Source organism: Portunus trituberculatus, chromosome 6 (assembly GCF_017591435.1).
Source record: "Portunus trituberculatus isolate SZX2019 chromosome 6, ASM1759143v1, whole genome shotgun sequence".
In the NCBI taxonomy this organism is placed as follows: Eukaryota; Metazoa; Arthropoda; class Malacostraca; order Decapoda; family Portunidae; genus Portunus; species Portunus trituberculatus.
Genome location: NC_059260.1, coordinates 8,068,973 through 8,090,661, shown reverse-complemented (window position 1 = coordinate 8,090,661; position 21,689 = coordinate 8,068,973). Strand labels below are relative to the sequence as shown.

Here is a 21,689-nt window from a genome sequence, read left to right as displayed (position 1 = left end):
CCTCCATGAATATAGTCCCTCAAATTTTCTTCGTATGAATATCTAATCACTAAAATCTTCTCACCATGAATATCTAATTTATTTCACTTTCTCCCAAGCAACATGTAATCCTCAAACCTGCTCACCCATGAATAACAACTTTAATCACAGGAACTTTGCCACCCATGAAAGTGCAAATCCCTAAAATATTCACCACAAAAAATAACTAGTGGTTGAAATTTTCCGACGTTAATTTTCTGTCCTTTAAAATTCTCTCCCTATGAACCAGCCAGCCAATTCCAGCATGACCGGCCGCGTCCCAGCCAAGCATTGCCAGAAAGGCGGATAAAACTCAAGCAAAGGCTATGAGGGTCGGGCGGTGCGGCATTCCCTCCCATCAAAGGTCTGGGGAGTCCCGCCGCGCCTCTTGCTCCGTGCTTCCAGATGGGGAAAAGTATGGAAAAATCAACATAGAGAGAAGTACAATACGAAAGATATAGTGCTGACTTATTCTTTTTATTCATTTATTTATTTATTCATCTATTTTCTTTTTTTTTGTGTGTGTGTGTGTGTGTGTGTGTGTGGCTTCGTGAGCGTGTCATTGATTGGCTTCAATATAACGTTTCTACGTAACGCAGTGAAATACACTGGATGAGTAGGAGAGCTGATTATTATGGGTTCAAGGTCACAATATTACATAGGTAAACACACACACACACACACACACACACACACACACACACACACACACACACACACACACACACACACACACACATCCTCCTTGCTCCTACACTACACGCAGAACCCAACGCCCTCTTCCCACTCCCTACGCACAAAGTTACACCCTCCCTCTCCCAGCCCCATACATACAGATACACTTTTTCTCTTCTCTCCCCTATCATACACATATACACCCTTCTCCTCCTTCTCTCACAAACACACATACACACACACACACACACACACACACACACACACACACACACACACACACACACACACACACACACACACACACACACACACACACACACACACACACACACACACACACACACACACACACACACACACTGGTACTCACACATTACGTTGAGCTTGACACTGTTACTGACGCCCTTGCCCTCCCTGTTGTGGGCGGCGCAGGTGTACACGCCAGCACGCTCCCGCCTCACCTTCTGCAACACGAGGCTGTGGTCCGAGATGATCAGGCCCGCGCTCCTGTTGGCCTCAAGTATCTCGCCCTGCGGAGAAAGGAGCGAAGGTTACCCCAAGGAACATACAGTTTTCCTCCCTGTTAGGTGAAGGTTTAAACACGGTAACTTACTTGTGTTGTACGGTGGAACATTGCCTGATAAAACGGGGTATTCTTTCAATGTATTTTTTTTATGCAAGAGGGAGACCTGCCAAAGGCAAAAAAAAAAAAAAAAAACATAAAAAAAAACCACACTGAAACTGTAGGTTCCCTAAAAGATTTTAAAGGAATTAGCCAGAAAATAGGGACAAATGTCTTGATATCTCTCTCTTAAAGAAGTCAGGTCGTAGGAAAATGGAAATATAGAAGCAGGTAGGGAGTTCCACAGTTTAGCAGTGAAAGGTATGAATGATTGAGAGTACTGGTTAACTCTCGCGTTAGAGAGTTGGACAGAATAGGGATGAAAGGAAGAAGAAAGCCTTATGCAGCGAGGCCGCAGGAGGAGGGGAGGTATGCAGTTAGCAAGATCAGTAGAGCAGTTAGCATGAAAATAGCGGTAAAAGATAGAAAGAGCAACAACATTCCGGCGGTGAGGAAGAGGCTGAAGACAATCAGTCAGTCAGAAGAGGGGAGTTGAGACGAAAAGCTTTTGATTCCACCCTATCTTATAAAAAAGGTACTTAAATTATGCATGGTATTAAGTATCAAGCGACCTTTCAAGCTAACATGAATAAAATGTGTGTGTGTATTTACCTAGTTGTAGTTTTACAGGGCCAGGGCTATGCTCGTGTGGCCCCGTCTCCATATCTACACTTATCCAATTTTTCTTTAAAACTATGCACACTCGTTGCTGACACCACTTCTTCACTCAAACTGTTCCACGTCTCAACACATCTTTGTGGGAAACTATATTTTTTAACATCTCTCAGACATCTTCCCTTTCTCAGCTTTTTACTATGCGATCTTGTGCTTCGAATGTCATATTCTTCTCTCAGGATCAGTTTCTCATTATCCACTTGGTCCATTCCGTTGATCAATTTATAAACTTGTATCAGATCCCCTCTCTCCCTTCTCTGTTCCAGGGTTGGTAGATCCATAGCCTTTAGTCTCTCCTCATATGTCATCCCTTCAAATTCTGGAACCATTCTTGTAGCCATTTTTTGTAGTCTCTCCAACTTCCTTATGTGTTTCTTTTTATGGGGGTCCACACTACTCCTGCATATTCCAATCTGGGTCTTATTATAGTACTTATCAATTTCTTCATCATTTCTTTGTCCATGTAGTGAAATGCTAATCCAATATTCCTTAGCAAATTATATGTCTCTGAAAATTCTATCAATATGGCTTACTGGTTGATTGTTTTCTTCCATCGTCACTCCTAAGTCCTTTTCCTTTTTACTTTCTCCAGTTCTACTCCATCTCCCATCTTATAGATTCCCACAGGTCGTCTTTCACTCTTTCCCATTTCCATGACATGGCTTTTGTCCACATTGAATTCCATTTCCCACTTTTACTCCATTCCCAGATCTTATTTAGGTCTTCCTGCAGTATTTCACAATCCTCTTTTTGCTTTATAACTCTGCACAGTTTCGTATCATCCGCAAACAGATTTATGTAGCTGTTCACTCCTTCTGGCATGTCGTTTATATATATGAGGAAAAGTATTGGCGCCAATACTGACCCCTGTGGCACTCCGCTTTCTACTGCTCTCCACTTGGACTTCATATCTTTAACTACCGTCCTTATTTCTCTCCCCCTCAAATAATTTTCCATCCATCTCAATGTGCTTCCTTTTAAGCCACCCTTCTCCTCTAACTTCCACAGTAATCTTGCATGTGGCACTTTATCAAACGCCTTTTTTAAATCCAAATAAATACAGTTAACCCATCCCTCTCTCTCTTGTACTCTATCAACTATTCTAGAGTAGAAACTCAGTAAATTTGTTACACACGACCGTCTTTTTCTAAAACCAAATTGGTTATTTGTGTGTGTGTGTGTGTGTGTGTGTGTGTGTGTGTGTGTGTGTGTGTGTGTGTGTGTGTGTGTGTGTGTGTGTGTGTGTGTGTGTGTGTGTGTGTGTGTGTCGGGGCGGGATTGGCATCGTACGGCAACTAAACACTGTATTGGCTCCCGGATGCAGAGAAAACAAGACAAGCTTACAACGGGCGTGACTGAGAAAGACCCAGAGCCAGTCCACGGTGGAGGAAGTTGATGTGCTGCCCGTCAGTGTCATGTGTGAACTACATATATACAAGCATCCCACGTCCCAAAACATCAACAGTATATAATTTTGGCAGAAAGTTTTTATTTTTCTTTCTTAATTCCAACTTCACGAAGATAAAACTCTGGGCGGGGAATCTCACACTGTCTGTCAGGAATGTGGAGAGGGACGGTGGGCGAAAATGCTGTGAAAAGTGTCCGGAAAAAATACATACTCGGAGTTTAAGAAGTTCAACTAATGAGGAGCGCGAGTCTCAAATTAATTCCAGTCGAAAAGAAAACGTAGATGCAATATTTGATGAAACTGAAAAAAAAAAAGATACTGAGAAGGGAGAGAGAGAGAGAGAGAGAGAGAGAGAGAGAGAGAGAGAGAGAGAGAGAGAGAGAGAGAGAGAGAGATACAATATTCGCTTAAACTAATGAAAACATATGACACCAGTGAGGGCGAGGCGAGGCAAGGTGAGGCGAGACACATATAGGAGTGTCTTGCCTGCGTGGGTGTTTTGGTTACCCCGCACACGTAACACCAAGCAGCGATATTGCCAAACTTAGTAGCCTGTGATGAACGAGGAGGAAGTAACACCTAAACACCGACACACACACACACACATACACACACACACTGGGCAGGAGTAACGCAGAGGACCTGGCTTGTTATTGCCACACGTAACGCCACTGAAGGATATTGGCAAACTTTAGCGATGAGTTACAGTAATCCACGCCAAGCTCTGCACTGTTCCGGACTGGCAGGCGCGGAGGTGAGTCTTGTTTAATACTCACTGGGAACAAGTATACCACCACCACCACCACCACCACCACTACCACTACCAGAAGTAACGCGTGGAAAATGGTCAACGTGTGATGGAAAATTACCGCGTCCAGATGTTTTGAGGCTAAAAAGCTGAAATAGGAACAAGTGAAGCAGTAGATATTTAAGTCATGGCCAATATGTAACCAAACTTAACGTAACTTCATATAACCTTACCTAACCTAGTACTGAACTAAGAACAAGTGAAGCAGTAGATGAATAGTTACGAAGACGAGTAATCAGCTATGTATATAACCTAACCTAACCTAACCAAACCCAACCCAAACCCAACCCAACCTAACCTAACCCAACCTAACCTAACTTGTAACCTTAAAAATGAACGTCTCTGTTATTTTAATCATAATATTGAAACAGGAACAGGTGAAGCAGCAAGTATGTAATGCAATGCTTCTGTTCAGTGTAAGAATAATCAATCCTAACCTAACCAAACCTAATCTAACCTAACCTTAACCTAACCTTAAAATGAACGCCTCTGTTATTCTAATCATAATATTGAAACAGGAACAGGTACAGCAGCTAGTATGTGATACAATGCTTCTGTTCAGTTTATGAATAATGATGTAATACGAAGAGGTAAAAAGCAGATAAACATTTGTAAAGACGAGAGATCCTATACTAACAAATATGCAACTAAATTCTTGATAATTTAACGGAAATTGTAGAAACAGGAACAAGCCGCCGCCGTGGTACAGTGAAACCATGGGCACTTTAGGGTCCGAGGGGTCTCCAAGCGCACGGGTTCGAATCTTGTCCACGGTCGGAGTGTAGTTTGAGCTTCCTCACTCGGGGCAACGGTTTCCTAGCGAGTGGGCTGTAAGATAGGAGGTACCACAAAAAGTATCCTCCTTAGCCCATAAATTCCCGTGAAAAGCCCACATGGTGTAAATAATAAAAAAAAGCAAATTGAGATATAAATTACCGTATCTCTTTATTTTAAGGCCAGCACTGAAATAAATCACATTATTGCATTGACTGAGAGTGTGCCTAGTATTCAGAGAGCCACTTGATCTGATAGAAATGCAGAAAAAATATGGAAAAATGATAAACATACCGTAATTCCTCATTCAGTATACCGCAAATTTCCGTATTAAGATCTCAGAGCTCATTATTTCTGATCTATGGATAGGTCTGAGACCAGGCAAACACCACACACCGGGACAACAAGGTCACAACTCCTCGACTTACATCCCGTACCTACTCACTGCTAGGTGAACAGGGGCTACACGTGAAAGGAGACACACCCAAATATCTCCACCCGGCCGGGGAATCGAATCCCGGTCCTCTGGCTTGTGAAGCCAGCGCTCTAACCACTGAGCTACCGGGCGTGTGTGTGTGTGTGTGTGTGTGTGTGTGTGTGTGTGTGTGTGTGTGTGTGTGGTACTGAAGGAGTGACTAAATATTTAAAGTAGAAAATATAAACCTGTAGTAGAAAAAAAGAGCAACTAGACACAGAGAGAGAGAGAGAGAGAGAGAGAGAGAGAGAGAGAGAGAGAGAGAGAGAGAGAGAGAGAGAGAGAGAGAGAGAGAGAGAGATTTAATTACATCTCATGCCGCGCGAATGTCACCGTAAAACGTTGAAATGCATTAAAATTAACTATAAAAATAAATGATAATACAGCTTACAGCCAAAAAATTGCTGGATATTAAAAATCGTACAAAATAGATCCGCTATATCCATTAGTAATAAAGATACCTAATACAGAGAGAGAGAGAGAGAGAGAGAGAGAGAGAGAGAGAGAGAGAGAGAGAGAGAGAGAGAGAGAGAGAGAGAGAGAGAGAGTTTACAATTCAAATAACAGAATGAGAGACAGAAAGTTAGATAAATAATTAAAGTGAAACAATGACATAGTTTTGTTTTTCTTCTTTTCTTTTTCTTCTTCTTCTTCTTCTTTTCTTCTTCTTTTTTTCTTTTTTTTCTTCTTCTTCATCATCATCATCATCATCATCATCATCATACACGAGTGATGTATAACCTTAGAGACAATTCAACCAGCAATGACAGATGAAGATAAAAACCAGATTCAAGTTATGCGAAATACAAATAGTTGGTAAATAAGGTTGAGAGAAAACGAGAGACAATTCTAAAAGGCAATTATTGAATAGGCAGGATATATAGCAAGTTTTAATAACCCCTTCAGTACCATGACGTGTTTTCATATTCATTCTGCTTACTATTTGGTGATTTTATACAGCTTCAGAAATTTATGTGGGGTATTAAAATAGTGAAGACTGTGGCCATTAATCTTTTGACCTTCATATACCCTTTCTAGTGTCAATAGAACCGTCTAAGCATACTTAAAAGTCGTGGTAAAATGTGTCCCAGTACTGAAGAGGTTAAGTAATGAAATGAGAGATGACTGGAGGATGGCAGACGACACATTAAACACGCCCAACAGAGGAAAACATGGCAGGCAGAGGTTTTTATTTATTAATTTATTTTTTTAATATTTTGTGGGCTTTTCACGATAATTTATGGTCTAAAGGGGATAACTTTTGGGGTACCTTCTATCTGAAAGCCCATCCGCTAGAAACCGTTGCCCCGAGTGAGGAAGCTTAACCTACACTCGGACCGTGGACAGGATTCGAACCCGTGCGCTTGGAGACCCCTCGGACCCCAAAGCACGCATGGTTCCACTGTTCCAATTATAGTAACGTAATGGCTTTCTTCTTCCTCTCACCCCTATTCTGACCAACTCTCTAATGCAAGAGTCAACCAGTACTCTCAATCTTTCATACCTTTCTCTGGTAAACTTTGGAACTCACTGCCTGCTTCGATATTTTTGTCTTCCTACGACTTGTTTTTTTTTAAGAGGGAGGTATCAATACATTTGTTCCTTAAATTTCGCTAATTCTGTAACACTCTTTAAGGGAACCAGCGTTTAAGTTGGTCTTTTTATTAATATTTTGTTGCCCTTGGTTGGCTTCCCTCCTGCATGACAAAAAAAAAAAAAAAAAAAAAAACGAGATGGCCGCCGTGGTACAGTGGAACCATGCGTGCTTTGGGGTCCGAGGGGTCTCCAAGCGCACGGGTTCGAATCCTATCCACGGTCCGAGTGTAGGCTGGGCTTCCTCACTCGGGCTAACGGTTTCCTAGTGGGTAGGCTTTGAGATAGGAGATACCCCAAAAAGTATCCTTTAACCCATAAATTCCTGTGAAAGCCCACATGATTCAAATATAAAAAAGACAGCAGGACAGACAGAGCGTACAATATTTTGTTAACCTAACGAAGACAAGTAACTGACAAATGAATGAGGGTTACATATGAACATAAAAGAACGAGGGAAGCTGAAAGAGACCATCATGCCGAAACGTGGTAGTCTCTGAACGGACATACATTCCTATCTCCACTTATCATCCTCGTTCATATATCTGTTCAATCTTGTTTTAAAGCTCCCTATTGACTCGGCACTAACAACAGATTTATTGAGTACGTTCCATTCATCAAGTACTCTGTTAGGCAGCCAGTTCCTTCCCATTTCTTAAAACATAAATTTCTCATGCTTGAACCCATTATTTCCAATTCTAATCTAGTTTCTGATCTATTAGAGAGGCACCTCCTTCCCATTTCTTAAACATAGATTTCTCATGCTTGAACTCATTATTTCCAACTCTATCCTCCTTACTGATCCTAAGAACTTTGCTCCTGTCTCCTTTGTTATAACCCCTATACTACTTAGATATTTGTACCAGGTCCTCTAAGAGATGCTTTCTAGGAAATATCCTTTATCTCCTGTATCTTTTTAGACATTCTCCTTTGCACTGATTCTGATAGACCAAGGCTATATCCTTCCTAAAACATGGGAACCAGAACTCAGCAGTGTTATCTATAGATATTTGAATTTGACACTTGTTAATGTTAAACTGCAAGTGCCATCTGTCTGTCATTTTGTTCATCCTATTCGCTGTAAGGCAATGGCATCCGGTTGGTACGAAAACACTGAAATTACCGATGATGATGATAATGATGATGATGACGACAAGGGTAACAGTGGCGTGATGATCCTCAGTAGGAACACATGCGGCGGGACGGCCAGCAGCTGAGGGGCGCGGCGCTCCCATGTCAGTGCCCGCAGGGGATAACGTGGGAACCCGTCCCTCGCATTCGCTTTCTCGTCATTTACAAACCTCCCTGGGTCAGTATTTTTATACAAAAGAGGGCTCACTGCAACGCGGGATTGCTCCTGGGGCACAAAAAAAGGCCAGCCAGCATACATGCATACACGTAAAGCGAGCAGAAAGATATATTTCAAACCCTGGAAAATATTCTGACGCATTCACTATATATTCCAGAAAATACGAAATACCCAAGTCATGAATATTTCCTTTCTAACTTAAATGCACACGAAAAAGTCAAGTAAGGATATGCAAATTCTTTTTTACCACCAATACATATAAAAACCCATAAAAATATAAAAACCCAACATTATTTAATCCACAAATACTACAATTCATCAACCACTCCACAAGTAGCGCAAGCATTTCACCTAAATCAAATTAAATCAGATTAAAGAAGAAAAAAAAAAAACAGGTAAAGATATCCTAATTCTTTTTCCCGCACCAATAACGCAAAACATAAAAAAAAAAAAAAATAATTAATTAACCCACCACCACAATTCCCAGTGATTTCTCAAGTAGCACAAGCATTTCACCTCAAGCTTGAATAATTCGCGCAAACTCCCTCTTGTATTGTGAGTGGAGTCCTTTCTGAGAAGCCTCTCGCTGCAGTGATGGTCCGTGGCATGGGGCAAAAAGTGTTTACTCAGAAAACGGTCGTGAAGAAGCTGGGAGGACGTGAGGCAAATATCAGTACAGCGTCAGATGCGGGGAATGTTGAAGGAGTAGACAGTCTCGCTCAACTCTACACCAGGAGGAGGTTGATGGCAAGGGACACGGGGGGAGGAGGACAGACAAAAAAGAGAGGAAAGAGTCCAAAAGGGGAGTAGAAGAGGAGGACCGGCTGGGACGCTGGCAAAGAAAGAAGTAAAATTGGTTACGTGAGATAAGAAATTTGACAGGAAACAGAGGGGGAGAGGCTGCAGGGGGACGCGACGGAGCTAAAAGAACGAGTGGGTGTGTCGGAAAGTGGATTCAAGAGCAGAAGTGAGACGGAGATTGAGAAAGTGAAAAGTCATAATCTGATCAAAACAGGAGGAACTAAACGAAAGAAAATCCCTGAAGATATTAGGGCGGTGTACGAGAGGAGAATGCGAAGGTAAATACGGGCAACGGAGGGGAAGCTGGAGAGGAGAGAGGAGAGCGCGGCTAAAGGATGCTGGAAAGATGTGGTCCAGGGAAATTTGGGAGAAAGAAAGGGTGAAAAATGGGTGGGATGGGCGGCAGATGTGAGGGGCGAGCTGGAGGGGAGCGTGAGTGGAGCGTCAGGGGAGCGTGAAGGGGACGTGAAAGGGGCGTGAGTAGTGTGCCGCGCCCTTGAGACGGACGTGGCGGAAAGGCCCAAGAAATGGAATGAATCTTCGCCTTAACGACCATCACTATAACGGAACTTAACTTCAATCGGAGCTTTTTTCTCATTTTTTGCCCAAAGGGGAATTAAAATTGGGAATTACCACAAAAGTTTAAGAGGAAAGTTCAATACCTGGAAAATTCCTACGTAAAGAGACTGGATACTAAAGGCAGCGTCTGGAAAAATGAAATACATTGCCAGTTAGTTTGGCCGGGCCTGGCCTGCCTTGCTCTGGTCTGGTCTGGTCTGGCGAGGGCGGCGCTGGTGGTGGTGAGCGGTGCTGTATTGAGCTAAATTAATGGGTTCCGTCTTTTATAATGGCATACTTCATTAACAAAATGGACGTTATGGAGTTGAGAAAAAGTTTGAAGTTTTTAAATCAGCAGCGTGATTCTTGTCTTTAGGAGTGTGAAAGTACTCGAATTTTATTAAGGTACTTTACTACTTCTGAAGGAGCTGGTTTAGCCATGTAACGCGGCGAATGTCTGGCACCGCGAATCCCGCCGCACACTCGCCGCTGCAGCGCAAGACACACGCTTGGGTCGTAACAAGGCCGCGGCGGGCTGTGCTTCATCAGCCATTTTCATTTAAAAATTCTTCTCTCGTTTATTAGCGACCTAAACAACGCGAAACGAGGCAATTTCACCCTGACAAATACCTCATAATTACCACAGATGACTACTGTCTCGGGGTCTGTGACAAGGAGGCGGCGGGCAGCTGCAGTGCCTGTGATTCTCGCCGCCTGTTTTCCCACTAACACAGCCGCCGCCGTGGATGTGCTCGCTGCGGCCTGCTGTGCCTGCAGCCTCAGTGAGAGTGGAGTCTGTGAGCAACCAGGGCGTTGTTTCCCTTTACATCATATTCTTATAAGTTCACCTAAAAGGTCTTTCTGTTTCCCGTTCATGAGAATTGGACCCTGAACAGGGGAAGAGCTGGAGGTAAAGATGGCGTCACTCATGTACCTGAATGGGTTGTAGCGCAGCGCCTCCCAATACCAGACCCAACATGAGAAGCAGCAGCAGCAGCAGAGTGGTCAGTTCTCTTCGCCGCTGGTTAAGCCTTCCCAGTCATTGCATGGCGGCCGGCACATATTCAAGGAAAATCATAATCGAGAGAAATTAATCCAAACTATGGAATTATAGATCCAATGAGCCAACAATCTCCAATGAAAGAACTCATTACGTAAAATATAACAAACGAATATAACAACGAAACATGTTCTTGTGTCTTTAAGAAGTAGATATTTTCCCCTTCTTTCTTCACGCGTAGCGGCGCGGTACCTCAGTGTCTGCTTTGTACTGTGAGTCCCTGTCTACCTGATGGCCTTTAGGGGGACAGTTGCAAATCATACACTTTACCCACTCACCGCAACACAAACATTGCAACAAACCCACACCCGGGCTCACACACACACACACGCACACACACACACACACACACACACACACACACACACACACACACACACACACACACACACACACTCTCTCTCTCTCTCTCTCTCTGACAATGGCTTCCAGATCCAATACCAGCCGCCATGCACGTCAGAGTCAGCCACGCACACCCGAGTGACACTTTCCCACTAACAAACGCTTCCAATTTTCCTTGAGTACGAGAGGTCAGCGCGGGAAGCCAGTGAACGAGGATTTCAGAGTTCGAGAGGTGCCCAGCCATTCTTCAGCGTGTATTCTGAAGCTCTTTGCTGTCTTACCACGATGAAAGATTTTGCTCTCTCACCAGGACGTTTTCAAAGACCAAATAGATGATAAGTAGGGTTGTCAAGATTACTTCTGCTGGAAATGATGTCGAAATCTTGTTAATTTATCAGTGGAACCGTAAAAAACATCCTTAAAAATCCGACTACCTGCAATTTTAGTATCTTGAAACTGAAGATGCAGTGCAAAAATGTTTCAGAAAACTTGGCACATCTTTCCAAAATCACAAATCACTTAAACATTTCCTTGTGTCTACATTCAACTCTGGACATTGCAGTGACTCTGAAAAAAGCTTATTCCTTTAATCGTCTTTAATTTATCGTAGGTATTTCAAAGATTTCGTACAGTGCTTTATTTGTGGTGAGCTGCTGCATATCACGGCGAAAGGGTCAAACTCCCACGCGCTCCCAGGTAATCATTCATCACTGGGAGGGACGGGCAGGTGTGTGTGTGTGTGTGTGTGTGTGGGTGGCGGTGTTGTGGCAGTCTCATCACTCCCCGACACGCGGCCATCGTGTTCCGGGAAAGCCGAGTCGGCCATTTATTACTGAGGCGGCTTATCAGCAGGACACACCGAGGGAAGGGTGACCAAGGCTGCTTGACTCACTGATTGATCTTATGAGCAAAGCAACAGGTGACACAATATACTTGGTGACATGTGAAGCTGCTGCACAGGTCATGACACACTGAGCGGCGTAAAGCAAGTCACAGTCACTTCACTTCTCGTTCATTACTTGCAAAATACTGAGTTAATATAGAAGCCGTAGTGCAGTGGAAACATGCGTGCTTTGGGGTCCGAGGAGTCTCCAAACGCACGGGTTCGAATCCTGTCCACGGTTCGAGTGTAGGTTGGGCTTCTTCACTCGGGGCAACGGTTTCCTGGCGGGTGGGCTTTGAGATAGAAGGTACCCCCAAAAGTACCCACTTTAGCCCCAAATTCCTTTGAAAAGCCCACATGGTATAAATAAAAAAAGAAGTACACACGATAACACAGACTTGAAAATGATCAATAAAGCTTTACTGATGAAATACAAGATTACTGAAAATATCCATCTGCGTTCGCTAACTGCATACTGCCTGTTTACCTAAAAATCAGTATATGCACATACATATCAACCCCTTCAGTACTGAGACGCGTTTTCATATTCATTCTGCTTATTATTTGGTGATTTTACAAAAAACTTCAGAAACTTATGTGGGGGATTAAAATAGTGAAGACTGTGGGCATTAATCTTCTGACCTCCATAGGCCCTTCTTAATGTCACGAAAATGGTCTAATCGTACACAAATCTCAAGATAAAAATGTGTCCTAGTACCGAAGGGGCTACCAAACAACAACAAACATGTAACTAAAGCTCCAATAACCAAGCAAAGTAGCAGAAATACAAACCAACTAAACAATCAACAACGCCGTATAATTCCACTTTACTCTCACTAATGACGAAACATTTCACTTCCAAATGACAAATTAAATAAGCTAATGTGCAATAATAAATAAACAACAAACTCCATTGCACAAACACGACAGCACGAGTGAGCGCGCAAACACAGCATAACTTCAATTAACGTCCACTAATGGCAGGATGTTTGTTTACAGTCGATAACTCCCGCGAACACAATGCACGCTCAGGTCAGTGGCGACATGAACACAGCGCTGAAAAATGAACACTAAAAAACACTACAAAATAACACACAATTCTTCCTTGCACTACATGACATTAGCCAGTGACGGATTGCTGGAATAGACGAGCCTCAATTTAATCACTAAGAGAGGAGGGAAGAGTTAAAAGGTCACCTGGCGGATAAGAGATGGAGCAGCCGTGTCAGGTGAGCAGGTGAGCATGACAGCGAAAGAAGGGATCAGATTGGAAAGGGAGTGTGTAAAACTTGAGTGTACTGGACAGAAAGTAGTCAGTATTGGAAGTAGAGAGAGAGAGAGAGAGAGAGAGAGAGAGAGAGAGAGAGAGAGAGAGAGAGAGAGAGAGAGAGAGAGAGAGAGAGAGAGAGAGAGAGAGAGAGAGAGGGGAGAATGTGTGTGTGTGTGTGTGTGTGTGTGTGTGTGTGTGTGTGTGTGTGTGTGTGTGTGTGTGTGTGTGTGTGTGTGTGTGTGTGTGTGTGTGTGTGTGTGTGTGTGTGTGTGTGTGTGTGTGTGTGTGTGTGTGTGTGTGTGTGTGTGTGTGTGTGTGTGTGTGTGTGTTTCAAGTTACAATTCCCGGACACAGAAATAACAAACAGTAGGTAGAGAGAGACACACACATACAGAAATACTACAAACCTTTGGCTCTCTCATTCACTGCATTCATCCCTCCCCCTCTTCTCTCTAAGCCTCAGCCTGGAACACTCCAATACATTATCCCTTGCAGAGCCAACGTGCAGTACATTGACACAAAACATTACCAAAACACCACAAATGAAGACGATATCAGTTGTTTATTTTTTCTACGGTACATTCGCTCTCAGGATTACTAATATAATGGTAAGGGGAGAGAGAGAGAGAGAGAGAGAGAGAGAGAGAGAGAGAGAGAGAGAGAGAGAGAGAGAGAGAGAGAGAGAGAGAGAGAGAGAGAGAGAGAGAGAGAGAGAGAGAGAGAGAGAGAGAGAGAGAGAGAGAGAGAGATTAAAAATAAATCCATCCCTCACTTTCAATTTTACTTTTCTTCCTTTCTCCATTTTGTGTCACTCAAAATAGAATAAAAAGTTTCACTGTTGAACTCTGGAACTCTCTCTTTGTGTCTGCACTTCGTCCTGCCTGTAACTTACACCTGTATTCAGAAACGCCTTACTTTTCTCACCACGACTGTCTTTCAATGGCCAGAGATCGTAAGCTGGATTCTCAAAAGCGTTGCGCCAGTCAATAGTGTAGCAATCTTGTAAATCTGTCTCTAGAATCACAAATTCAGAAACGCCTTTGCTTTCTCACCAGAACTGTCTATCAAAGGCCAGAGATCGTAAGCTGGATTCTCAAAAGCGTCTCGCCAATCAATAGTGTAGAAATCTTGTAAATCTGTCTCTAATCACAGAAACACATGTCAAAATCAATGTAGCTTCAAGTAGAGCCTTTGAAAATAGTGGAGGTGCAGTCAGAAGTGCTTCACAATACGGATCTGAAAGTGATTTGCAGCGAGAGGAGACTAAGGACGCACTAGGGAATAAGTTTGACGTCCATCTTCGCTGTTCTCTTTGTATTCTTCTAATAAACGTAATCGTGAGGGAACTGTTTTCTTTCCCTCTGATCGTCTTCCCTGCTACATTCTAATGGCTATTCTTGAAAACCACTGTCACTTTTTCCTTACAAGCTTCTGCTCACCGGCTCCTATTTCCACACGACATACGTAAAGTCAACCGGTATTTTTTATTCCAGCCTTCAGTAAAGTAAATAGTTCCTGCCTGAATAACCGGCAATTTTTCCCCAACCTTCAATTAACCTGCACTTTTTCCTCCAACCTTCAGTTAAGCCTCACTTTTTTACCAACCTTCAGTTACTCGGAACTTTTGATTGGACCTTCCATTGACCGGCATTTTATTTATCCTTTCCCTAACTCAACCTTCAGTAACCGAGCGCAACGTCCCGCGGCCTTTGCTCCGAGCGGTTATTGAATTTTGGCCAAATTGCTTCATTCTAATTCCGCTGAGGGCTCCGGCGGTGGTAGTGGCGGTGGTGGTGGTGGTGCTGTGAGTGGCATCGGGGATCTGTTGCCGGATTGCAGGATCATGAATTTAAGAGTAGAGTTACGTGAGGTATTGAGGATCCGCTATGCCAGTGATGCAAAAAAAATACGCCATTGGTCTCGTGCTGGTCTTACATTGCCGTGTTGCAGCGCCAGTCAGTCTGTGCTAACGCTGGTGGTGAGAGATAGATAGATAGATAGATAGATAGAGAGAGAGAGAGAGAGAGAGAGAGAGAGAGAGAGAGAGAGAGAGAGAGAGAGAGAGAGAGAGAGAGAGAGAGAGAGAGAGAGAGAGAGAGAGAGAGAGAGAGAATCGTATCTCAACCCTTTATTTCTTATGAATGAGTATGTGTATCAACTATAACCTTTGTACAGATGAAATGGGGAAAATATAACATTAGCACATCTATTTACACCTATCTATCTATCTACTCACCTGCCTATCTACCTGTACATTTACAACCACTAGCTCATATCGCCTACCTCGTCTATGCAGAGAGTAACCTACCAATGAATAAGCTATTTGCGGTACGGTCGGGATCAGATAGAGAGAACCTTGACCTCTGCAGTACCGGAACGCATTTCTACCTTCAATTTTGAGCATGATTAGACGATTTTATTTACATTAGGATGGATCTATGAAGCTCAGAAGATTGATGGCCTGAGTTTTTACTAATACAATCACCACATAAGTTTCTGAAGCTGTATAAAATCACCAAATAGTAACCAGAATGAATATGAAAACGCGTCATGGTACTGAAGGGGTTAATCTGTGCATTCACTCCCCACGCGTTTGGTTTAATTTTGCTCATCAGTACTAATCTTATTTCTTTCGATCTGCTGACAATCTCCTTGTAATACCTGGCGACTTACACATTCATAACCCTTTCACATCAGTATAATCCTTACCTTGATGAAATACTTTAGTAACATCCACAATAATAACAAAATATTATCAAAATCACCCACTACTACTTACAATACAAGTAAAAAAGACATCCTAGTTCAAGCTGGTGATTCTAATAACTAAAACAAGCGACTATTATTAACACTACTTCATTATGCTCACTAGGTAGTAAAGGCAAATGTCACAGGTTAAGGTTATGAGAGCACTGAATCCCCCCAAGCGAGACACGTGGATGTGCTATGGATCCGAGTCACAACCTTTAGTTCACGGGCAGAGCACTGTGCCACACTCACATCCCCTTCCCTCAATGTTAACCAGAGCGAGCGTCATGTACCCTGCAATCTCCCTTTACATAACCTTGGTAGCTTTATATAATAGGATTCCTTGTTTCTCTTCGTATTTGCTTCATGAAAGTTGCATCATTCACTTGTTTTTTCTCTCATACGATTTGATACAAGTGAGGTTTTTGTCTTCCTCGAGCATAGAGGACAGCAATATTATAGTATGACACTTATTGCTTCACCTGAGTAACAAGAGACAGTTTACAAAAAGAAAAATCTGATTACATTAGTTACACGATATGAACTACTCGCTTATTCGTTTGGCAGAAGCGTCTTGTACCTCATCAATTTATTAAGCTTAAAAAGATAAACAATCGAAGATGGTGAAAAAATTAAGATACACGGGGACAGAGTGCGCTGCGGACCATGGTGCACTGCTGTCACGTGTCACCATCAAGGAAAAGATCACAATAGCGACTCGCGTTCTAAGAATCTCGAACCAAATGAAAAAAAAAAAAAAAAATTCCAGCCTGATTAACGTCTTGTAAATACTAATACACCAGTAACGCACTCCCGCTCCGTGTTAGTCGTTATTCCTACAATTTCTTAGAAGGTGATTGGCGCCGCGTCCTGAGCACCCGTCACCGCCGCTAACTCATGTAATAGACGGGACTTAATGGTATGGCTTCAGAATTATTCGTATCGCTGGCTGGTCGAGTCACTTGCTCACTTGCTCCCGTTGCTGTAGTATGGAGGTTGCCAATACGCGGTATTGGCTTACCGGTAGAAGGGGCAGAGCGGTTTGGATACAGGGTTCAGTGTTTCAGTTGCTTCTTCTGAATTTTCTCAATGAACCGACCGTTTGTTTTATGATTAACTCCTTCAGTACCATGACGCGTTTTCATATTCATTCTGCTTACTATTTGATGATTTTGTACAGCTTCAGAAACTTATGTGGGGAATCGAAATAGTGAAGACTCCGGCCATTAATCTTTTCACCTCCATAGACAGTTCATAATGTCAATAAAATGGTCTAATCACATTTAAAATTCAAGGTAAAAATGCGTCCCAGTACTGAAGGGGTTAACGTACTGAAACATATTTTTTTTATGTAAGAGGGAGAAATACCAAGTGAAAATAAATGAATATTAGAAAAAAAAGGCCCACTAGAATTGTAATCTCCTTAAAAGAATCAAAAGAATTAGTCAAAATTCAGGGACAAATGTCTCCACACCTCTCTCTTTTTGCGTCTTGAGTACCTGTGTTTTTTAGGCCGACAAAAAATTACCTCTGTTTTGTTCTTCTTGTACTTCCATGCAAGTAACTTAACATAGAGAATGTTAATAAAAGGCAACCATTGCAAAGAACAAGTTAACGCAACAGTTTCTTTACGTTTAGTTACGCATAAATAAGTTTTGTAGTATTCTGAATGTTAATGAAGGGCACCATAGCATTAAAAAGGCTACAGAAAGTTTCTTCACGTTTAATTTCGTGTAAATAACGGAGATAAACGCCATAAGAAACTCTGGGAAGAAAAATACTACCGCGGTAATTCAAGGTGGCTGCGAGACAAGTCCTGGCTCGCTCCACAAGGAATTCAAGCGGACAAAGCAAACAACTCCCGCGGCTGTCCCTGAAATTGGCGAAGTCGCTACACACACAACCTGACCCAAACCAAGCGTGAGTCTGTAAACTTACCCCACTCAAGCAATAAATATTAAACCGCCGCAGAATTACTTCCCCAATGCAGCTCCCGGGAACCCACATTGCCTCGTTGTGCTGTGCTTGCTTACTTGCCTTCCTACTCCTCTTTCTCTTCTTCCTCCTCCTCCTATTTCCTCTCTCCCTCCGCCTCCTCCTTCCTTAATCAAACACTCACCGATACGAACATTTTACAACAGCGTCAATCTGGCAAACACGTCACTACTTCACGCCTTCAAGACAACCAAACACAATAAACTTACTGAACCTGTATACTTGTGTCTCAATGTTATCTGAATGCTATTAATATTCATCACTTGTAGGATTTTTTTCCCTCTTCATTGTTATTATTATAGTTGTTGTTATTGTTATTGTTGTTGTTTCTGTTGATGTTGTTGTTGTTATTATTATCATTATCACTATTACTATCATTATCATCATCATTACATAATATTATGTTTTGGTTTTTCTTTCATAAAATTCTCAGAAACATTTAAGGGAAAACAACAACAACAACAAAAACAACAACAATAATACGGCACAAGCCCCTTCACACACACACACACACACACACACACACACACACACACATTGTGGAACCAGGTGACGCGTCTGGCGGGCGGATTGGCGTGGATGGTGCAGTCGAAATACACGTCATCGCCCTCCTTGATGGCCTCGGGGTCCAGGGCGGGGCCGAGAGCCAGCTCCACCTCGGGCTTGTCTGGCGGGAGGACGAGAGAGCATTAGGAGAACTAGATATCAGATAGAGAATACAACTAACTATAGAAATAATACCATCTTGGACTCTTCGATTGCATGTCGGAGATAAGCAAAGGGAAAGAAAAATAAGGATAACAAAGAAAAGTCTCACTCAGATACCATCCCAGAGGAGATTTAGAAATGAACGTTATGGAGTATTTTTTTTTAAATGTGAAGAAAGCAAGTGAAGAGCAAGAAAACACACACACATACATACACACACACACACACACACACACACACACACACACACACACACACACACACACACACACACACACACACACATTATTATTCCCACAGAAAATTGAGTAAAAGTTACAAATCTATCCATTCCTTTAGTTCCTGAGGTATCTTGATGGTGAACTCTTGGTCAGGTCAAAGAGTGAGACAGAAACAAGCAAATCGTCGCAGTGTTTATCAATGAACTGGCTGAAAAGTGATTGAGTAACTCTGGCATTATTAGTAAAGATGGATTAGTTCGGTAAAGGTGATGAAGGCTAGCTAGTAGAGTGGGAAATAACTTCAGTACCCTGGGATGCATTTTATCGAGTAATGGTGAGTTTAATCTTATAATCTATTTATCTCCTGTTTTTATTTCTTCATTTAAACCATGTATGCTTTTCATGGGATACTTTTTGGGGTATTTGATATCTCAAAGCCCACCCGCTAGGAGACCGTTGTCCCGAGTGAGGAAGCCCAACCTACACTTGGACCGTGGACAGGATTCGAAGCCGTGCGCTTGAAGACCCCTCAGACCCAAAAGCACGCATGTTCCACTGTACCACGGCGGCCTGTTCTACCATCTTTGTTATATGAATATCTGACATCTTCTCACTCTCTGTTCACTATCTGCCACTTCTTGTATGTTTTCTTGAGTGAAAACAGTTAAAGCATACTCATACATAATTTTACTATACTCCTGAAAACTAACCACCTCCCCAATAACTGTCTTTAATGGACCTATTTATTCTATATTTTCATCTTATATACATGATGAAGCCTCTTAGGATCAGCTCTTGCCTGGCTGGCTTCCTACAACTCATACTTGTTTTTAGCTTTCCTCTTTAATAAAATGGAATTAAAGGAAGCGGTGTGGCGTATCAAGGCCGACAAGACTCAGTGCTGGTAAATAAGTATTGCTTCATTCTGTTGTTGGTATCTGAAATGCATCTCCAGGAACTCTTAATTACATTGTTTAACCGCTTCCTTTGAGTGATAATAATTGTGTTATGAATAGGAATATATTTCACGTGATTAGTTCTTATTCAGTTCGAAGTCATATTGTTTTTCGCTGAAGTGAGTTTGGGTCTTATTTGATAATAACATGAGCTAAGTACAGCCAGTCTGCAGCTTTGTGAGGATGAACAGCTTTCACGGAAATCATTTTAACCTTAGCCTGACTTTGGCGCTCCTTTGTATATCTCAAAAATAGTGTGCAACTCAAACAATAACGCATCTGGCCTCCCGTTCCTGCGCCAACTAATAACCCACACTCTACACACAAAACTCTCCCAGTCCTTAGTGTTCCTTCAGTGGATGTTAAGAAAATATAGAAGAAATAAGAAAACAAGAAAATAAAATGAAAGAAAATATAATACACCCACACAAAGTAACTTACACGCTACTGTCTCAATTCACAGTGCGTTCTTAGTGGACCAAACCTCCTTAGAGCAAATAAGTAACAGGAATCTTATGGTTACCGTCAAATAAACTCAGGTACCCTGTTCTTTCGACACTCTCCCAGGCACTAACTCTGTACTGTGCCCGCCTTAGTATTGCCGGCCGCTGCCACGCCATACTAACCACGTATTAAGTAGAGGGTACTGAGAAAGGTTATTAGAATTAAGTGTATGCTATTAACCTGATTTTTTCATACCTCACGCATGTTCCTCTTTATTTTATCACTGTTATTATATTTTTCTTTGTGTGTATAGTGTAGACTCTCTCTCTCTCTCTCTCTGGTCTGTGTAGTTTTATAATTTTTCTTCTTATTTTCCTCTTCTTCCTCATCCTCTTCAGCTTTTTCTTTCTCATCCGCCTAATTGTGTTTCTTCTTCCTATCGTTTTTTCTTCTCACTCTCCTCTTCCTTCCTTCTCTTTCTATTCTTCCTCTTCCTCCACTCCCTTTACGTTTTCTTTTCTTTCTCGTCCTCCCCCTTCTTCCTCTTTCTTACTTTTTGCTTCCTCCTTTTTCTCCTCCTCCTCCTCTTTCTCCCTCTATTCTTTCTCTTCGTTTCTTCCTTCTCCAATTCCTTCTCCTTGTTATCTTCTTCTTCTTCTTCTTCTTCTTCTTTGTCCTCCTCCCCCTCCTTCCCTTTCCTTAGTTTTTGCTTCCTCCTTTTTTTCCTCCTCCTCCTCCTCTTCCTTCCTCTATTCTTTCTCTTCGCTTCTTCCTTCTCCAATTCCTCCTTGTTATCTTCTTTCTCTTCTTCTTCTTCTTCTTCTTCTTCTTCTTCTTCTTAATTTAATTCCGTCCGTTCTTCTTCTTCAGCCTCTTTCCTTTCTTTCTTTTTCTGCTTTAATCCTTTCTTTACTTTTTCCTCTTTTTACATCTTTTTTCACTTCACTTTTTCTATTTTTATCTATTTTTTTATTATTATTTATTTATTTATTCTATTCATTTGCTTCACTTTTTTCTTTGACCTTTTAATTCTTTGGGGTTTTTATATTTTCTTTTTCTTTCTTTTTTTTTTTTTGCTCCGTTCGTCGTCTTTCTTCTCTTTTATTCTCGTCCGGTTTTGTTATTCAGTATTTTTTTATTCTTTGCAATTTAAGATTTTGATATTTTGTTGTGTATCATTTCTCACGCAATTCATTAAAACAAGTAGCATTTTGCACTTTAGGATATAGTCAGTCAGTCACTCTGACAGTCATGCAATCCATGCAGTCATACATCCATTAATCTAACCATCCAGTGAGTGAGTGAGTGAGTGAGTGAGTGAGTGAGTAAGTGAGTGAGTGAAG

At 42.0% G+C, this 21,689-nt stretch overlaps 1 protein-coding gene across 1 annotated transcript in view; it reads right to left on the bottom strand.

Moving 5' to 3' along the window:
- LOC123517387 (nephrin-like) overlaps positions 1-21,689 on the bottom strand; it is a 385,107-nt gene that overhangs the window by 36,608 nt on the left and 326,810 nt on the right. The window contains exons 8-9 of the mRNA XM_045277400.1: positions 18,554-18,684; positions 1,067-1,226 (exon numbers count right to left, since the gene is read on the bottom strand). Of these exons, the coding sequence (XP_045133335.1) occupies positions 1,067-1,226; positions 18,554-18,684 (291 nt within the window). The remainder of the gene's footprint in view (positions 1-1,066; positions 1,227-18,553; positions 18,685-21,689) is intronic.